At 35.6% G+C, this 19,913-nt stretch overlaps 1 protein-coding gene across 1 annotated transcript; it reads right to left on the bottom strand.

The window, feature by feature from the left end:
* Positions 1-176: 176 nt before the first annotated feature.
* On the bottom strand, positions 177-17,946 carry LOC129262059 (ribose-phosphate pyrophosphokinase 2). The gene is made up of 7 exons (XM_064100299.1): positions 17,532-17,946; positions 14,640-14,823; positions 10,461-10,559; positions 9,490-9,614; positions 8,038-8,211; positions 5,431-5,590; positions 177-4,222 (listed from the first exon to the last, which is right to left on the bottom strand). Exons 1-7 carry the CDS (start codon positions 17,711-17,713, stop codon positions 4,130-4,132), a joined length of 1,017 nt encoding a protein of 338 aa, XP_063956369.1. The 5' UTR covers positions 17,714-17,946; the 3' UTR covers positions 177-4,129.
* Between the last annotated feature and the right edge of the window lie 1,967 nt (positions 17,947-19,913).

Here is a 19,913-nt window from a genome sequence, read left to right as displayed (position 1 = left end):
AGTTTTGGTGGGCTTTATATTACACCTGAGGAATGATTTCAAAACCACTGCATTCTACAGCATTATCTTTGTGCCCGATGTACTTTTGTTCTATCAGGTTGGTCCAGATAATGCAGGATGGGGGAGGGGGTCATTTAGAACTCTGGAGACTGAATAAAAAACCCTGAAGCACATCATTAGATTTTTAATTTTTTATAATAAAATGAAGCATAAAATTAGTGAATTGACAATTTCTTTAATAGCCATTAGTTACAAATAAACAAACTGCATCACATCGCATGGAACAAGTTTAATTAAATACCATGAAGTTAAGTTCAGATTTTGCATTGTAGCTCGCCACATTTCTTAAAATTCATTTGTAAAAGTATGGTAATGAATTCATCAAAATACAACACAAATTTACTCCCTGGACTGTGAGAATTTATCCTTTAGCCAAGTTATTGAGGCCCATTAACAAATGAAAGTAAAATTAGCAATTGTATCTTAAAATAATATTTTTTTGTATTTCAATTTGTTTTAATCTTTTGTCAAGTTCAAATAGCATGAATAACTTTGTTTCTTCAAATATTTTGGCTTTGCTATGCTAAATCTGAACAAATGTTCAGTTTCATAACTGGTCCCATGTGATGTGATGCAATGCTAACCGTCTGATTTCCACTGCTTTTCTATGACATTTAAACTCAACAAATATTTTACAAAATTCATTCCCCTCTAAGAATTAGTTAAAAACAAGTATGCAGAAATTGCTTACACCCATATTGATGATTCACTAACAATAGATTTTCACAATGAAAATTAGTATGGGCAAAAAAAAGAGTATGATACCGTTTTAGCGCCCTATATGGAAAACACGATATACAGAGTATTCTATCAAATCAAATGAAACACTGCTTTTCAACCTAAAACCTAAATAATATAAAATAATGATGGTGAGTAGAAAACTTCTACTTACTTGGTTTATCAAAATTCACAATACATAATTGGCTCCACAGGTCAACATTTACACAAGTACGCATACCTCCTTTCAAGCCATGATTCTGTTTTTCTGTTAATGTGAAACAATTTTATGAATGAAAGTTGCAAATTTTGTGATTGCTCAACCTAGAAATGCCACAGAAATATAATCTATGCAAGAATGTCTGCTTATACATGTACACTAAATGTTTTGTTGGTTGAACAATCACATTATTTGCATACTAATGTAGAAAGCTTATTCTTGACAAACAAACCTTTTCTGGGGTTGCCTAACATGGCAACAAATGGTGTATGAAAATATGTTTTCAAGCATTGTAGTCCATGTAGATGGAATATCTTGCCAATAATAACCCTTGAATAAAACTTGAATAATTTGGTAAACCAGTCCATCTGATAGATAAAATATATGGAGGAGGGGGTAGTATTTCTGGAAAAGTTATTTTGGTCTTCTTTATACGTATTACATAATCATTGTTTAAACTCATGCTCCTGGTACTGCACTATTGGCTAATCTATCAATCATATAACGTGTCATAAGCACAACTTAAGTCTAAAATAACTCTGTAACAAACCCCGTACAGCCTATTGGTCACATGGTGAAACATTGTACTTTACTCTAAAGACATCAAACAATAAATCAAATCAGAGCCCCATCTTACAAAGAGTTACAATTGAACCAATCAATCGTAACTCTATGGAAATCCATCAATGTCATATTTTTTTCTACAGGAAATTTGCACATTGCCCTTTTAAACAAAGAGAAGGACAGTGAATTTTCAAGAAAACAATGAATGAATAAATATACATCATAGTTGGAAAATATTTTGAACAAAAGCGCATGATTGATGTTGACGTTGCTGGCCGTCCATAGTTGTGATTGATCGGATCAATTGCAACTCTTTGTAAGACAGGACCCGGGGGGGGGGGGGGGGTGTTTCACAAAGAGTTCAGTGTGACTTGGAGCCATGCGTAAACCTCATTGTGCACATGTTATTTAGCATGCAATCTGATTGGTGGATACAGGGTAGTGCATGTCCCATAGGCATGATCTGACCAATGGGATGATGCTTTACATACAATTACACTGTATACAAGTGAAATTTAAGTGTGACTCTTAACCGTGAAATCTTTGTGAAACATCCCCAAGAAGTGTAAATATGAGGAATAGTTTTTACTAAAGAGGAGACAAATCAATTATTCATACTTAAAACAGCAAAAGAATACACTAGCAGATGTAATCAATGACTCAACAGCCATAGACGTAAAATGTTTCAATAGAAACCATACCATACCTTGAGGTACCTATACATATTGTAAAAATAGCACAACTGATTTTCACAATGATAGGGGAGATGCTACATGTACAATACATAAACATAACTACACCTTGATGAAGTACTCTACTTGAGTGGTGAATGATTTCTTTAGGGCAAGTCCAGGGTATGCTTCTTTTTATTCTTCAGACACACGTTATTGAGAATAAAAGGTTCTATGAATATTATAATGCGAATAATGTGCCCCTTACAGCATGATTGCTTATTTGATTTGATTTATTTTTTCTTCTGCATTCATAACATTTGTATACAATACAATTTTCATTACGTAACAAACATAATATATCGGTAATTGATTTTGGTATGAATCATAAAGAAAAAAAATGCAAAATAAAAAAAAGTCATTCTAAACAATAACGATCTACTACCAACAAAGAAAATTTAACATATACATTATTGCTCTAATAACAATGATAAAAAAATAAGGTTTTGAAGGAAGCTTAAAACTAAATGATGAGAGGCAAGATGTGTTGTCAAGTTGACTTAATAGCCTTATTATGTCAACATGGTGAGATAAGCTGCCAAGTTAACTTAAAAATAGCTGTGTCGAAATGGTGATGCAGAAGATCCAGAAGAGTGATAATGTAACTTGCCATGACAACATAATTTTTCTAAAGTCAACTTGAAACGATAACGCATCTCACCACCTGAAGTTGATGGCACTTTAAATCTACCATAGCTTTGCAGTCGTATCCAATAAATATTTTTTTTGACGCGCGAGACAGAATACCATGGACTTGCCCTTGTGCAATTTTCAAAAGGATTGCCCAACATATTTCAATTTGCTACTCAATTCCTTGTCAGTACTTTTCTTACATATTTCAAACAAAGGTCTATGTACATACAAACAAAGTATCAAATGGGACATTTTTTGCAATTTGTCCTAGAATAATTTTGACATAAAATTCAAAGTTTGTAATTTGGAAACATTGCCTATATATATGTTTCTATTATGATACATTTCGCCTAAGCAAAACAGTATCGATGAAATACCCAGAAATTGGAATTAAATCAATATATCAAATAAATCAGAAAAAAATAAAATGTCAACAGGTGTATATGCCACAAAAAACTAATGTTCTCAAACTGTTATAATTTCTTCCAAAGTACTGTAGGTAAAACAGTCTGAATACTCTAGTGTAATAAAGTAATTTGGGACGAAAAAAATCATACATCTAATGCACACAACAGTCTATCCCTTCTAACCAGACGTGCAAGTGAAATCAAATGTTAAAAGAAAAGAATGCCACAAATTCAAGAAAGTGAATCTACAACCGTGTAAAGACTGGAAGCTACATATACAAATAATTAGTTGGATATAATTTCAATACCTGGAATTACAAAACTTTGTTCTTCAATAAGACAGGTGTTTTGAGAATTCTCTGAGAAATATTGCAATTAGAATAATTTTCAGTTCTGTGTTTTCCAATATAAAAATGAATATTTGTGTCAAGTACTTTGGAAAAACCCATGACTTTACCTTAAATGAGATACGAAAAAGGTAAATTACTGAGAACTATCAGAAGTTAAGGATATCACAACAGAAACGTTCCTTATTAAAATATACGCAGGTTCTACCAAATGCCCTTCAATATTTTTCTTCAATGATAAAGGAATCAGTTGGTTATACAGAAGGGTTTGTTGGGCATTTCTCTCCGCATAACCTTTTGTGCGCTACAACCTTGTTACAAGTAGGTACAATCAGAAAACATAACCCTATGACAAATAAATGAACATTAAAATGGAAAACACAATGTACAAATGATGGATGAAGTTGGAACTATAATTTACAACAAAACTGATGGAGACGTCAGTGTAGACTACAACGGCACGTTGCTGAAGAGATACGAGACTGACTCGCCGTTATGCGTCCTGCGAATGGCCTCTGCAAGCATCATCGAGATGTCAATAACCTGAGGGGATGAGAAAGAGATATGGGTATGAGTTAATAAAATTGTTATATACTGCTTGTAAAGTTTCTAGACATCTGATTGGTCAAAATTGCAGGTATAGAATTTATTATTGACCGATAGGCAGGATGACAAAGAATGTTGACATGACATATGCTACCGGCCTACTTCTACTTTTCCAACCCATGTATGCAATCATCGATATCTAATAATATTGAGAAGACGTGTTCAAATAATGAATATTTACAAAAAATCTGAATTGCCTCAAACGGTAAACATAACAGATACTGAGAGCGTAATATTTGGGTCATATTAAAACTATTTCTCCACAATGATCTTTTGCCTGAACTATGGAGTCAAGTGTTGGCTTCATCCTTGAGCTATACTTTCACCGATGCTCCTAAATGCAATTAGTAAGGCACCGAAGTCAGAGTCACGTCATTCATGCAAGAATCCTGTTCAGTGTCCTCAGAGACAAAACAATGAGAAATGCTGGAAAGCTACTGCAAAGGACACTTAGTGCCTCTTTAGAATGAGTCCTGCTAAAAGACGCAGGATGGACTTGTTTAGATGCATTAAATTATAAAGAACCTGCAAAGTGATGCAACACGTTCAAACGACCCTTTCAGTAAAAATAAACTAACTAATTAATAGTTTGCACTAAGCTTGCTCACAAAAACATCGCTTATATTGAGGTCAAATATAAAGCACATGTTTAGCACTTTAAAAATATATGGAAGGATCTTGGTAAAGTGTTATAAGGGTGGTGTATTCAAATCCGAGCACCCTTTGGCATGGCGTCTATCTACTCTTTGCCACTTCCCACCCAGGTGCTAAACGAGTACTCGGTAGGATGTGAAAGTCTTTGTAGCATGTCCAGCACTGTGAACACCTCACATGGCAACTGGATGGAATACTCCCTAGGGAGTGGAGGATGTGCATGTTTGTGTGCAGAAATTTGTGATTGACTCTGATGGCCAGAGTAATGGTAATTTTGAAGTGCTTAGAAAGTGCTTACCCCTGAGTACCTTATGAATATCCAAATTATTATCATAAATATTGCAAGTGCATAATTTTCGTAAATTGGGTATCTCTGAAGTTGAATAAGGACATGACTGTTCAACAGCACTAGTGGGTGTTGATTTTAACAATACTGCATGTTAATTAATTTAAACTTAAGTTAAGAGACTTGCTCTAACAGAGGCACTTACTGCAATTTTACTGCTCTGTTTGCACTTGTCCTCTTGCGGGATGGTATTCGTGACGACGACCTTCTCAAAACAAGCTTCGTTGATCCTCTTGATTGCAGGTCCAGAGAAGATACCGTGGGTTAGGATAGCGTAGACCTTGATGGCTCCTGCATCCTTTAATCTATAAATTAGTTTATCAGAGGATAAATGGTGTCACAGCATTATGCAGGCATGAAAAGTAATGTGTATTAAAGCGGCCAGCCATTGACAAATCATGGGGAAATTGAATCAATACGAAATTTGCAAAAGGCCAATTGACTTGCATAATATAATCCGTCTGTCATGAGAGCCTGTCGGACTAATGCGATAAAAGTTCGGACAGCACAAATTTGACCGAACTCGTGATCGTATTTCCTTTGGGTCGTCGCAGTTAACTCTAGTTTCCAGCAATCCCAATTCCTAGACTCTTAGCAGGTCTCTTGATTGCTAAACCAAAATAAATAACCTAAGTTCCATGTTTCATAGTGAAAACACGCAGCTTACTTCTGGTTGGTTAGTCTACTACCTATTGCTCTCCTATATTAGACCTCCCAGACATGCCAGCGTCTATTACATAGCACCCTCAGGCATGCAGCCTAGTGAAAGACTTGAATCCCTTCTCTGTTCTGAGATTGGCCTTGATTTCCCCATGATTTGTCAATGGAAGGTCGCTTTAACAAAAAAAAAAGTTTTAAAAAAAAACACATCTTCTTTGGTAGAACAATTGTATGGCTGTTGCAAAATGTAATCATAACCTAATCAAACACAATTATCTTACCAAAAAATGCAGGTTTAAACTCAGAAAATTAAGAGATGTTTCAATCATTTTCAACTCTAAAATGTATTTAAATAGTACTGTAAACGCTGTTGTTTTTGCGGGATTAATTTTTCGCGCTTCGCAGGTTTAAAACATATTCGCGGGTTCTTGAATTCACGCTGCACACTCCATAATCACAAAGTCACTTCCTTCTTTCCCATCTGTGAATGGTTTTACATTTCAGCGACGAAATTGTATTTTAAATTGTAATTCTAGCTCTAAAGCGGCGTAATTCAGCATTGTTTTGATCCAATGATGAGCTTTTGTGACAGTTAGCGCAACTTTTCTTTGTGGGGCGGACATCGGGGAAGGCAAAACGGAGGCGCTGCTGGCCTGGTATGGACGGCCGAGCACCGGGTAAGGACCGGATGGATTACAGCTATTCAAAGTGCATGGGATCAATCAACAAACCTGGGCGATCGACCCAACGTCTTCTTAAAAACTAAACAGATCTATTCAAACAGCAAAAGCAATTTATATTTCAACGAAAATCATATTCTAAATACTGGCTGTATCTGCGACTGTTAAAAAAATGATCGCATTGCTTTGGATTCTCGCGATGCATATGATTTTGGAGCTCAAGCTTGCTTGCTTAAATGTCGCCCTCGAAAGGTCAAATTATGCAAATATCTTTGCCAAAACGATACACGCAATTGAATCGCAGTTCAAAACTTGCATTAAAATAGATGCTCATAAATTTGTGTGTTTTTAAATTCGCGCTCGCCAATCTTGACGCGAAATCCGCGAAAATTTCCACTTTTACAGTACTCCACTGGTAATGGCAGTTTCAATGAATATACACGTAAAGTCAGTTCGTAGTTGACTCATGAGTGGCTTTTCAAAAATGACCTTTCCAATTTTTCATTGGGATAACCACTAACACCGTTTTAAAAAAGATGTTGGGTAAGCTTTCCCAACATAGAATTCTGTGGGATTCAATTCTATGAAAAAAATACAAGGCATATAAAAAATAGTACCACTACATCAGTAATCAAATTTGGAAATCCTTTTTGCCGCATTGTCTGCTTTTGGCAAATTGGCTTTTATATGCCGTCAAATACAAACCATTATGAATATTTTCTCGCTCTTCAGTGGATGTGAAGAAAAGAATATTTCAAAAGGAACATACGAATAATGGTAAAATCACAGATGCTTGATATGTCAGTGATTTTGCAAATCACAATGAATTGTTATCTCGAATAACTCTTTCCAGCTCATACGCAGAATGAAATTAGGAACTGGGCTATTGACGCAAGTCACACAACTTTCAATAAGAATAAGTCCATGCCCCACCCTTTAATACTGATCTTGGATATGAAGAGGACATTTAAAGATAAATTAAATTAATTGCAGTAAACAATGATTTCATGAGAAAGTCTGTAAAACTGTAATTGTCACCATATTAGCCTAGATGTAGATTTGGTACAGTTTGACATAAACTGAACTTTGTGAAATCATGAAATAAAAGCTGAAATATGCTCACACTTAAGATCGGTACGACAAATAAGCACACATGTTCCGTGTATTATTTTTGCAAATGGAAAACACTGACAATTTTGTAAAATGTCATTGTTACTTTGCTCATTTCTCAGCATTTATCGGTACGCAATTTCTTCTAGAATCCTATGGTACATATTTATCATCCAAACAGACACATGGGTGGCCATTTTATTTGATTTCTGTGTGAACTCATTTTGAAATCGTTACCGCAACTGGCATTTATCTTTACAATGTACATGTAGTCTGGATTTGTTGATGAATTAAAGGCTTACTTTCCAGCAGCATGGCAGATGGTACCACATGTATCAGCCATGTCATCAACCAGTATAGCAACCCTGTCCTTGACATCACCAACCAGGACCATTGACGCAACCTCGTTAGCCTTCTTACGCTCTTTGTGGATGAGAGCGAACTCGACATTGAGTCTGTCTGCGATGGATGTCACCCTGTAAGAATGTGATGATATTTGATATTATGATAATGTTCCTCGATAAATAACATGTTGTCTAGTGACAATTTCTATACATTGGCTTTTAGAAGATATCCCAGCAACATTTCATTTGACTAAACACTGAAGTGAGCATTAAATACAACCCAATTTTAATGAACAAGTGGAATGCCTCTGGCCGTCTCACCTGCATCACGCGATTCAATATAGCAGCAGTGCTGATTTTGAAAACTACTATAACTCGCACAAGATGTTCAGTGATACTTGGTTACTCTTATTTCCACGTTTTATGAACTAGACCAATACACTTATAGAGATATGATGGCAATTCAACAAATACCCCCAACGTGGCCAAAGTTCTTTGACCTTACATGACCTTTGACCTTGATCATGTGACCTGAAACTCGCACAGGATGTTCAGTGATACTTGATTAACCTTATGGCCAAGTTTCATGAACTAGGTCCATATACTTTCTAAGTTATGCTGTCATTTCAAAAACTTAACCTCAGGTTAAGATTTGGTGTTGACGCCGCCGTCGCCGTCGCCGCCGCCGCCGCCGTCGGAAAAGCGGCGCCTATAGTCTCACTCTGCTATGCAGGTGAGACAAAAACCTTTTCTTTCAAGAAACTCACCCCCCAAATTTTTTTTTTTGCATTTGTAGCTGACAAGTTCAGTTCAGCAGGATTATATTTTGCAAGGGGCAGTGAAATATACTGTATATAAAAAATTCAAAAGTAAAATGATGTTTGTAGAAATACCAGTCAGCGTGAGTTCAATATTCTGGGCCTTGTTGCTTATTAATTACCATAACAGCAACTTTGTTATCCAATGCCATCTTCCATGAAGTCCTTCCTTTATTTTCATATTCTATTGAGCAATATGTTACAATAGTAGTTAACAGGGGGGGGGGGGTGTTAATGTTACCATAATATCAACTTTTATGTAACAGATAAATGGCAAGATCTTGAGAAGCCATATGTATGGAATATGGTTAAGCGTTTGTTAAAGTTGTAGACCAATAAAGGAACCAACTTCAGGATTACTACATAAAAATATACCCTATGCCTCTTAAATGTCATGAGCAATAGAACATGAAGGGACATGATGATGCTGATATAGGAAAATACAGATGAATATAGAATGTATTAAGGAGGAAGATGCTGGAGTGTACCCCGAGGGCAATTGGGAGAGGACCAACCCCCTTCCACCCCACATCCCCGGATCAAGAGAATTTTAGTAGTATTTAATGGGTCTGTTCCTCCTGGTTTCTCTCACCTCTTTGCGCCTCCTGCATCAGGTGATACGATGATGCTGTTGCCCCATTCTGGAATGTTCTCCTTGATCCACTTGAGAACGGCTGGCTCCGCATACAGATTGTCCACTGGGATATCGAAGAATCCCTAATCAGAACAAATATAAGATTTTCAGAAGTTACATAATGAAAGCAGGCTGAAATTCTTAATTCATAAGGGCTTATTAAAAAAAAAGAGAAGAATATAATCTGTACCAATTGCTAGAGTTCTGACACATTTACTCTCTTAGTGAATATTGCAGAAGCTAAATGTATGTTCACAGCAGCTTCCTACTTGCAATTAATAATTTTTTGTGCCGGGGGGGGGGGGGATACATGTAGGTCTCTCATGAATCTTTCAAGAATGTGAATGGGAAATATTTGTTATACTAAGGTTGCAAATGATGAATAGAAGAGGTAAACACATGGCAGTAAGAGGTTCAAGTACACTGCATGCCTGTATCTATAAGCATTATCAAGAGTTCTTCATGAATACGTAGGTCGTCAACATTATGAATTACTCCCATTAAAAATGTCTTCTGTAATCTGCATTCTTGAATATTAATGGACTAACTAGATGTGGGTAATTCATTTTTGCTTTAATCTTTAAATTATAACTAACTCACTGTCTACATACAGATTACAGAGTCATATTTTTTATTTTCCTTGATAAGAAAATTCTATTGGCTGTTCCTTTATACTCCAAAAGCATTCTGAATATTTAGGATTAAAGTGTTTCAGCCCATCATTTTAGCCCCATTGACGGTTTTGAAAGATCCCTACATATATTATATATATATATATATATATATATATATATATATGTATATATATATATATATATGTCAATATTCACACAAAATATAGACATAGAATATCTAAAAATATAATGAGACTTTATAGTGAATAAAAGTTCACAATAAAAGAGATTGCACTGTCAGAGGTACATACATACCTGAATTTGTGATGCATGAAGATCCATTGTGATGATGTGATCAGCTCCGGCTACAGACAACATGTTAGCTACCAGCTTGGCTGAGATGGGTGCACGACTCTGTATATTATACAAACACAAACTATTATTAGAATGCAAGCTGTAATGGAGCTTTCTTAACAGTATAAAAACTGACTTGCCCAATTCGCAAATGATGAAAGACATGATTTTTTAGTTAAGTGAAAAGTCTTAGTTTTCATGAAAAAGAAAAACTGCATGGTAGATGAAAATAAACAAAGGCTCTGCCACACAGGTAAATACACAAAACACCCTCCTACACTGAAAATGAAGCAAAACCTTCAATGTAAATACCACCAAACCTTTACCAGTACACATACATATACATGTACACTGGAAAATGTAAAATGTGAAATGCCCCCCCCCCCCACCATCAATAACAGTCGCCCAAAATGAATAGTAAGATTTCTATTGGAATATAAAGAGCACATCATAAGCTTTAATAAAATGATAATAACTTTTCAAAATTGATCCAACAATAAATAACCCACACAACAACTTGTACTTTATTTACAATGTAATGCAGTATGAAACTGTAAAACATTTTCTAATTCAGCCTTTTGGCTTTTACATGTATGCAGTATCATCTTATAAGAAAAAAATTATTGAATTGAGGTGAATTGAACTGATTCAATAAGAAATTCAGTGAGAGCTTTAAAGAAGAAGGAGAAATCAAGGTTTGAAGTCTGCAGTTCACTCAAGCATGATATATGGACAAATCTCATTGAAACTTCTAAGCAGTCTGGAAAACTATTGCGTCAGTCTTTACTTACATGTAAAATTTGACAGGACAGTAGGAAGAAAAGTTACTCTTTTAAGATTAGCCAATTTTCTCATGTTTATTTCTGAAGACCAAATTGCTATTTGGGCTATTTACAGCTAGAACCTTCCCTGGTGACTTAATGTTGGGTTGGGAGTGGCATGTCACAAAGGACCTCTGTGACTCTTTTCAAATTACAAAGTACAGTAACATGTTCTGAGGCTACACAGATAACTGGGGCCGATTGCACGAAAGGGTCTTTCCAAGGACCGTCTTTCGTGTCGCCCATCTTTTATGATACGCCATGTGAAACGCATTTCAAATAAATTATCTGCAAATATATTTTATTTGTCCGTTAAAATAAACAAAATATTTGTTTATAAAATGATGTGATATCTCATGAAATTGTATAAAATTTGATTTAAAAGCAAGCTTACGAATTTTATTTGTTTATCATAAATTTCAGAAACACCCCGCTTATAGCGCATCATAAAAGATGGGCGACACGAAAGACGGTCCTTGGAAAGACCCTTTCGTGCAATCGGCCCCATTATTCTAAAGAATGCATGAACATGTATGTCTACATGTGTGTACCCTGTATGTACGTGTAGAAACACATTAAAAATCATGAAGTTCAATAACGCATTTCTGTGACAACCATTTAAGTGCCAACTGCTGCGAAGTCATAAATACGCACAGCAGGCACTGATTTGGTATTCTTCAATACTCTGAAGTTAATACCGAGATGGGATAAAGCAGCGTGATTAAAAGGCTGACATGTAACATGTACGGTAAAAAAACCCAGACAATATGCCTCGATGAACATGTAAAAACATCAGGATAGAGACAAATGCTTTGATGAAAGGGCAACCATTACAAAGTTGTCATCATATTAGCAACTGTGCTGATCCCCCATACTCCACATTAAAAACTTGTTAACAGCATTGAGTAATGACAGATACAGAGTCAGAGCGGCATATTGAATCAAATAATGGTTTATCATCTACTTGTAGCATACTGGAAAGTGGAAACTTTTTGAAAATCAATTTGATCAACAGTAAATTACTTACACGTACATGTACATTAACTGAATTTTGATAAGTGGGTATAAAATTAAAATACCAAGGGAAAGAGTATTATGCATGAAAATATAATTTAGCAGATGATTAAAAGTCTCTCCTGGTATTAAAGAAAATCTGGAAAAGAAATTGTTCCCCTCATAATCACTGATCAATGAATTTGACCTCGGAAGTATATACATGTATGTAATGGTCAACCTTGGAGTGTAAACAATACATGTCCGAACCGGAAAAGTCCCATTGTATAATCATGATGGAGATTATTTGGGCATTTATACATGAATTAGGCAAAAATTGGCTACTTTTCATAACCTTATGCCTAAATGAGCAACTACATGTATAAACAATGTAGTACATTTTAAATGGGGATTTCTTCTGTGGCTCTTTTGAGACCCTGTATAATTTTTTTCCTGGCTTGCAAAATTTTTTGGTCCTTGGTTCTGCTAAATTGCATCTTGTCAGTGTGTCATGTTTGAACTGGACGATTCCCCATCGACTCTGGAACAGCATAGGGCAACAAATTGTTACACTGAAAGTGGTTCATTTTCTGGGGGTGTAATAATCCTTGGTATGTAATTGCCAAGGGGGTACAGACTGAAATCATTACAGTATTAATCTTATTACAACTCACTGGGTAAAATAATAAGCCATAACTTGAAATCTTAGTTTGTATAAACAATAAAAAAATGTTGCTCTCAATTTTTCATCAACACCTTAAATGATCTATCACTGGCCTGCAAATAAATTTTGACCCACTTCTAAGTGAAATTCATCTGTATACCACCGCATCCCCCATACATCAGTCAGCTACCCGGCCATCTCCCCTTTCAAAACAAGCAAAGATGCTAATGTCAGACCTATGCATGTCTTGGAATCACTGTGGAACGCACACTTTATCAATCAATGACTGACAGGCTTAAGCTTCCAAGTAGCACATTAGGAATACCATCATCCAAGCTGCACGGCATAAGAAGTAAGAGTGTACAGTATGCTAGTCAGCAGTCTTCAGTAGATGATATCCAACAGCAAGAAAACTAACAGAGATATCTGTCAACATCTGATAAGCAGCGTATTGATATAGAAAGACTGATTAAAAACAACTCCCAATTTCAGTATATCTTCCAATCCTTGTTCCTACATGTACATGTATGTATTTTCTCACACTGATATAGACCTTTAATTCCATCGACAACAAATTTATGATATTTTTAATAGAAGGGTTCTGGATTAAAGAAAACCATTAGTCCTTGTGAAGAACATTTATTTAGCACATGCAAGGAGCTATGGAAAAAAAACATAAAATTAACCAGTTTAATTTTATGTTTCTCCATAAATTGTGTTAAATTTGCATGTTTACATTAACAGTCACTACCTAAAATGCATTATATGGGTAATAAAAAAAGCTAAGGGGGGGGGGGCTGCCCTGGGGATAATTTTATCAACATTTAGATCTGACAACTTTCCTTGATTCAGATTGGCTGAGAAGCACCGTTACTATGGTAATTGTCAGATAAAACAGGACTTGTTGGATTTGTGCTATGGGTGTTGCAACAGTACGTGTGTCCATCCAAGTTTAGCTTCCAGTACATGTACATGTACAGTATGAGCTGCAAAAGGGATTATTTCTTCAAGATAAATAGTGGCACAGTAAAGTTTTCTGATAACGAATGTGACTCTTTAAAAAAAAAGACTAATTGATCGAGAACCCTTGTTCTAGAGCTGTTCTTTTTAAAAATGACATATGCAGGGGTAGGGAAATGTAAACTTGCAGTATCCTTTATCTGTGTTCATTCCTTGTTATGCAGTACATGCAAATAAGCTGACCAACAGTATAAATTGATTATCAAGGTATACAAAGTCACTAACTTCTTCTCCTAATACAGTTGTGCTCAAAAGTTAGTGAACCCCACTATAAAATGCACTCCTTCATGTCGAGTGTTGAATGTGTGTACCTGTACATTAGACAACAACACTACAAGTCTACTATGTTCAGTAAGCCAAGAGAAACAACCTTTACTGCATGTAATATTTTATCACCTGACTTTATAATTAAATCTAAAACATGGTAGAGCTAGAACACGTTAATTTTTCTGTTGGAGTTCACCAACTTTCAAGCATCACTGTACATGTACATTTGAGTACTAGTAGTATCCAGTTTGATTCTTAGCTAAACAAATTTAACTGACAATATGATATGAAACCTTCAAACAAATGGTGCTCAGATATTCCCCAGAAACCCCGGTGTTCTGACATGTAAATGTTCTAAAGTATGCAACAACTTACCTTGTCCTTCTTGTCTTGCCTAGCATAAGGGAAGAGAGGGATGACGGCTGTAACGCGGGACGATGATGCAATCTTGCATGCGTTGATCATGATGAGCATCTCCATGAGGTTGTCATTGATGTCACCACACCCGCTCTGCACGATGTAAACATCTTCACCACGCACACTCTCTCCGATCTCCACACTACAAAGCAGGTACAGTACCGTGAAAACAAATTTATAATGCAATACATGTACAACTATACCCAGGCCAAAACCCATCAGACAAGGGTGACATTCATACCAATTTTGAGCATATAAAACATTAACCTGAACCATGTTTAAATTTCGAATGTCTTCTGCAGGGCTCGACATTAGCAGTGGCCCAGGGCAACCAAACATGGGAGTCAGGCCACCAAAATTCTGTAAAAGCCAACACTTCGTGGCCTGGTTGGGCTACCAACGTTTTCAAGGTTTTCTATTGTGTTAGGGTCACTAAATTTGCTTTGTGGGCCACCAAGACAAAAAGTTAGTGTTGTGCCATTATTTTATCATTATTGGTGATCTTCGGCATACTGGCATGTATTTTGTTGCAGGTTATTACAAATTTTGACCTTGTTCATAGAGGGGTGAATAATAGACATTCTCTCTGACGCGCCAATTTTCATGTCGGACGAAAAATTAGCTCCATTTTATCCTATTAAGGTGTAGATACATGTACATGTAAATTCTTTAAATATTTAGATTGGAAAAATATACACTAAGTCAATATTTCTTCAGAGAAATATCTTCTAGGAGAATTTAAGCATGTTGGATGGAGGATGAATTACCTTTTCTAAAACTGAAGGAAATATTGAGTTCTCCTTATTCTACTTCATGCATTAAAATAATGACCGATATATAATTTGTCAACATACAATTCCTCAACAAGTTTTTCTGTGTGTGCAAAATAACCCCCTAAACAAGTTTTTCACGAGCTTTATTTACACATTTTGGCCCCTAAACAAGTTGTCGCCAGAATATGACCCAAGGGAAAAAGCTTGGGGGAAAAACATACCCTAAACACGTTTGGCTAGTCTTTAAAAAAAGCTCTGTTTTTTATACCTGTAACGAGTGCATGCGTGGCCCGCGTCGAAAACTGGAAAAAAAACACACCCCTTTAAACACGTTTTTTTGGTCACGCATGTGTATAGCAACATATTTGACTGCCCCCCCCCCCCCAGGATTCAAACACAAGTTTCAAACTTAAGCATGATGGTTACCAATTTTGAAATAGGCCCTAGAAAGTTGAAGATACACTTTAATTTGATTAGGCCGACTTTTCAAACATGTACATGTATCAGTCCACTGTATACTAAAGGAAATCAGGTTCACGCATTTTAGGGCATTTCTTCAGATTTATATACCGGTACATGTAGTATAATATGAAGGGGTGATATCAATTTTTCAAAAGTTGTGATTACATGTACATGTACACATGTACTCGGTCAGTTGCATTACACTTTTGTGTTTTTTCTGCATGTAATACATGTACTTGGTGCTGTCAGTTTTACAGGGGTGAGTCATTCTGACAAATTAATACTGTCAATTTATCTTGACAATTGAGGCTTTTCATACAGAAAGGTTGTATGCTGTATATTGTGGACACCATCACGTCCCCAAAATTGGTCAGTCGCATTACACAAAAAGGATGGGGAAAAAAAATCACTTTTTCATAGCTCTTTCAAGTTAAAAAACTTTTACCAATTTCGATACTTGCAAAACATTACTTACATATAGAAGTATCAAACAAGACATTTGAATTTGGGAAGCAACTTTGAGTTTCTCTTGTGGAGAAAAAAATATGGCGTAAAATGATTATCTTCATATTATCTAGGCCTAACTGGAAATTTATTTAAAAAAAAAAGTTTTCTGTTAAATTGAAATTAAGAATTTTTTTTTTTATGGTTCTGATTCTCCTATATTTATGAGGTGCATACTTCACTTGTATGAAAAAAATTGTTGATGCTAATTTTGATCCCCATATGAGTTTGAATAGAAAATTTTGATTTAGATTTGTAAGAGCAAATATATTTGAAAGAGCCCACATAATTTTTGGAAAATGTCCACTTTTACTTGGAATCGCCCATATAGATCTACTAGTGACAATAGTGTTCAGCATACTGCCCTCTATATGCGTGTCGTTGCTTAGCTACTGATAGAGTACAAGATGGCGACGTAAACATCAGCAAGTTACATTCCATCTTCTCATAATATTTTTTTTTTTAATGTATATGTGTAAAAAAAATGAAATCAATAATGTATAAATGTCGGAAATGAAGTTCTAGCCCATAGCCCCATTTACATGATTAAGGGCTTGAACTTTTCCAGGGAAATCTCGGGGGCGAAAGTTTAAAAAAGCCAAGCCTACATGCATATAGATCTATATAGGCACAATCCCTGGCTCCATTGAGAGTAAGCACACGTCAGTGAACTCTCCAGGCCTCCGAGAAATGGTCTCATAAAAAGGAAAAAAAAAATTTTCTCAGAAAAGTTCAAGCAAGTTTATGTTAAAACCAAAATTAAACACAGAGAAGGGGGTGTACATGTAACTAACTGAATGAATGTAGTTGGGGTTGTATTGAAAGTTACAGATAGAAGAAAACAAGTGCAACTTAAACATGAAATTGAAAACAAATTAGGCATGCCACAAAATTAACACTCAACAAGGACAACTTTGTGAGTGACACTGTCAGTGTCACATGTCATTTTCTCACAATTTAGACATGACAAAATTCAACAAACTTGCACTTAGCTACACTTTCAATTACTGTCTGTAGAAAATGAAGCTGCAGCTGCACTATCTAACAACAGTTAGAGAATGGACTAGTAAAACAATTGTAGAATAGACATGATAGATAGGGAAGAAATTACCAAGTTTCTTGGTTTGAGAATTTCTTAGTGACAACTCGGCCAAGATCATAGCCGAGTCGATTGGCGATCTTCTGCGCCAGATCTTGATGCGATGACCCGCTGAAGACTTTGATGTTCGGCATTCTGGGAGATAATTGCAATGGATCTTCAGGTATTCCTTGATTGATGAGAGAATCCACCATCAAGAGTCAAACGACAGGACACGAGGGACACAAATCGGTCAAATAGTCCGATAAAATCCAGATGGAGACCACTATATTATAACAGTATATATTCTAACTGTTAAATATATATATCCACGTTGTTTATTGACGTGTTGCATGCAGCGTTTTCGATCACACACATGTCATGTACAAAATAGGCGCGCGGTTTCAGCTGATCCGCCGCGCGAATTGTCTCTTTAAATGATATCAGTATACTTTTTCGACAGGTTTGTTAGACTCTAATTATGACTAGTTTTTAATATTCACCCATTAATAATTAAATAAATTTTACATTGAACTTTTATTTTTAATTACAATTGTAAATGATTTGGAATTTTCATATCAAAATCCATTCTCTTGCATAATTGAATTTATTAAACGAGGATCGTTCGCCCTCCAAGCTACGTAGTAAAAAAAAAAGCTGTGCTAAATAAAAACGATCAAAATAGTACTTGCGAAGTAAAAGTATCCACTAAGAACAGCTTGTATTGATTTGCAATACGAAGTGAGCCGGGGGGAGTATATTATTAATTTGTATGTTACTTGTTTTAATATATAAATGTACATTATTATTATTATTTTTAAAATGTTATTAATCTCCTATAATCAAGTATATTCTAGGATGAAAATATTATGAAATTGAACAGAATCTGTAAACATAACAATGGAAATTTCTTGAATCGTGTACATGACATTATTTCACTAAATATTTTTTGCTACGAGCAATTTAACAGTTACGCTGCTTATGAACAGCTCTGCCACGATATATCCTAGGATAAAATGCACATTATACTAGAATTAAGAAAAAACAAGCACGTCTAGATGTAAAATTTGCCACTTTTATTCTGATGGCATTTGACTGAATTCTCATCAACCTAAACAACAATGATTATTTGATGAAACAAAAACAAATATAACTTTTTTACTTTAAAAATGTGATGGGTGTTTTTAACAGCCCTCCTCTCCGAAATTCAAAATAAGGAAAATTTGACTCCCTCGCAAAGAAAGAGGGCTGTTCATATCCCCGGTTCATATCCTGAGATTCTTCCCGGATTTTTCCTTTTTTCACGAAATAAATTGAACGGAAAATTATATGAGTGCATATGAATTTGTTGTGTTCACTTAACGCGCACCGTGGCAAATCCCCTATTCCGGCGTCAAAAACTTGACAAAATAGACCCATTTTCGGCTCTTTTAACTCATATCTCAAAAACCGCTCGAGATTTTTCACGGGTTCAAACGGTTTCTTAATCTTAGACTTGTTCTTCATCTCATGATATCTGTCATTTTATATTCTGATTAAAAAAACAACCGTGTTTTTTTGACTGAAAATACACAGTTTCTCGTGTTTTTGTGTGAGAGAAGCACTTTTTGCACTGTTTTGGGCTCGATCTTCTCTTACAGCGTCTGACTTTCGTATCAAAATGTCTCAGTTCAACGACTATCAGATAGACAGGTTGTAACTCTTTCTTGTGATATAAGGTTCAACCTAATTGGTTGAAAAAAACCGCCGTGTTTTTTAGGTCAAACTTTACAATCCAATGAACTTTTTTTGTATTTATCACGCATAATCTACGTTAATTGATTAGTCGCACTGCGCACGTACGATTGTCTATTTTAGTATGCCTATCAACTCTTTATACTCTTTCCTCTCCTATCAAAAATTGAAAGGGGGTACAATATCCTCGTCCTAGATATAAGAAGAAGAAGAGAACATTTCCTTTTCATTACATGTAAAATCATGCCTATTCTTGAAAAAAAAAATTCGCCACTTCTAGGTTAAACTTTACAATGCAATTAACTTTTAATATTAACAATATCCATTAATTGGTCGCACTGTGCTCGATTGGATTTTGGTATACGATGTTCAACCTGGCAGCAGCGCGTTTTGCGTTAGATTTGGAAATCCTCGTTCCCAGACAGGGATATGTAACATGTAAGCTTTTCATACATATAAAATTCATATTGATTGATTAATATTTAGCTCCGTCAATTTTCACGTTAAATCATGCTTGTCTCATTTTAAAAAGCCAAATCCAGGGATGAATAATGTGTGCATACCGGTGCATATACGTATACGTGCAGCGCATGAACGGTGTATACACCACACAATACGCCGAATACATTTCTATGCAATAATCACGTACACACACAATGCGCGCAGTATAGTAGTAAACAA

Source organism: Lytechinus pictus, chromosome 5, assembly GCF_037042905.1.
Source record: "Lytechinus pictus isolate F3 Inbred chromosome 5, Lp3.0, whole genome shotgun sequence".
Lineage (NCBI taxonomy): Eukaryota > Metazoa > Echinodermata > Echinoidea > Temnopleuroida > Toxopneustidae > Lytechinus > Lytechinus pictus.
Note: the sequence above shows the minus strand (reverse complement) of the source record. Positions and strands in the feature narration are given on the sequence as shown.

Coding starts and splice junctions, on each gene's coding strand:
- LOC129262059 (XM_064100299.1), bottom strand. CDS start 17,713: ATGGTGGATTCTCTCATCAATCAAGGAATACCTGAAGATCCATTGCAA. Junction 8,212..9,489: donor GATGCAGGAGGCGCAAAGAG/GTGAGAGAAACC, acceptor ACATTCTTACAG/GGTGACATCCATCGCAGACA. Junction 4,223..5,430: donor AACAGAGCAGTAAAATTGCA/GTAAGTGCCTCT, acceptor TCATCCCCTCAG/GTTATTGACATCTCGATGAT.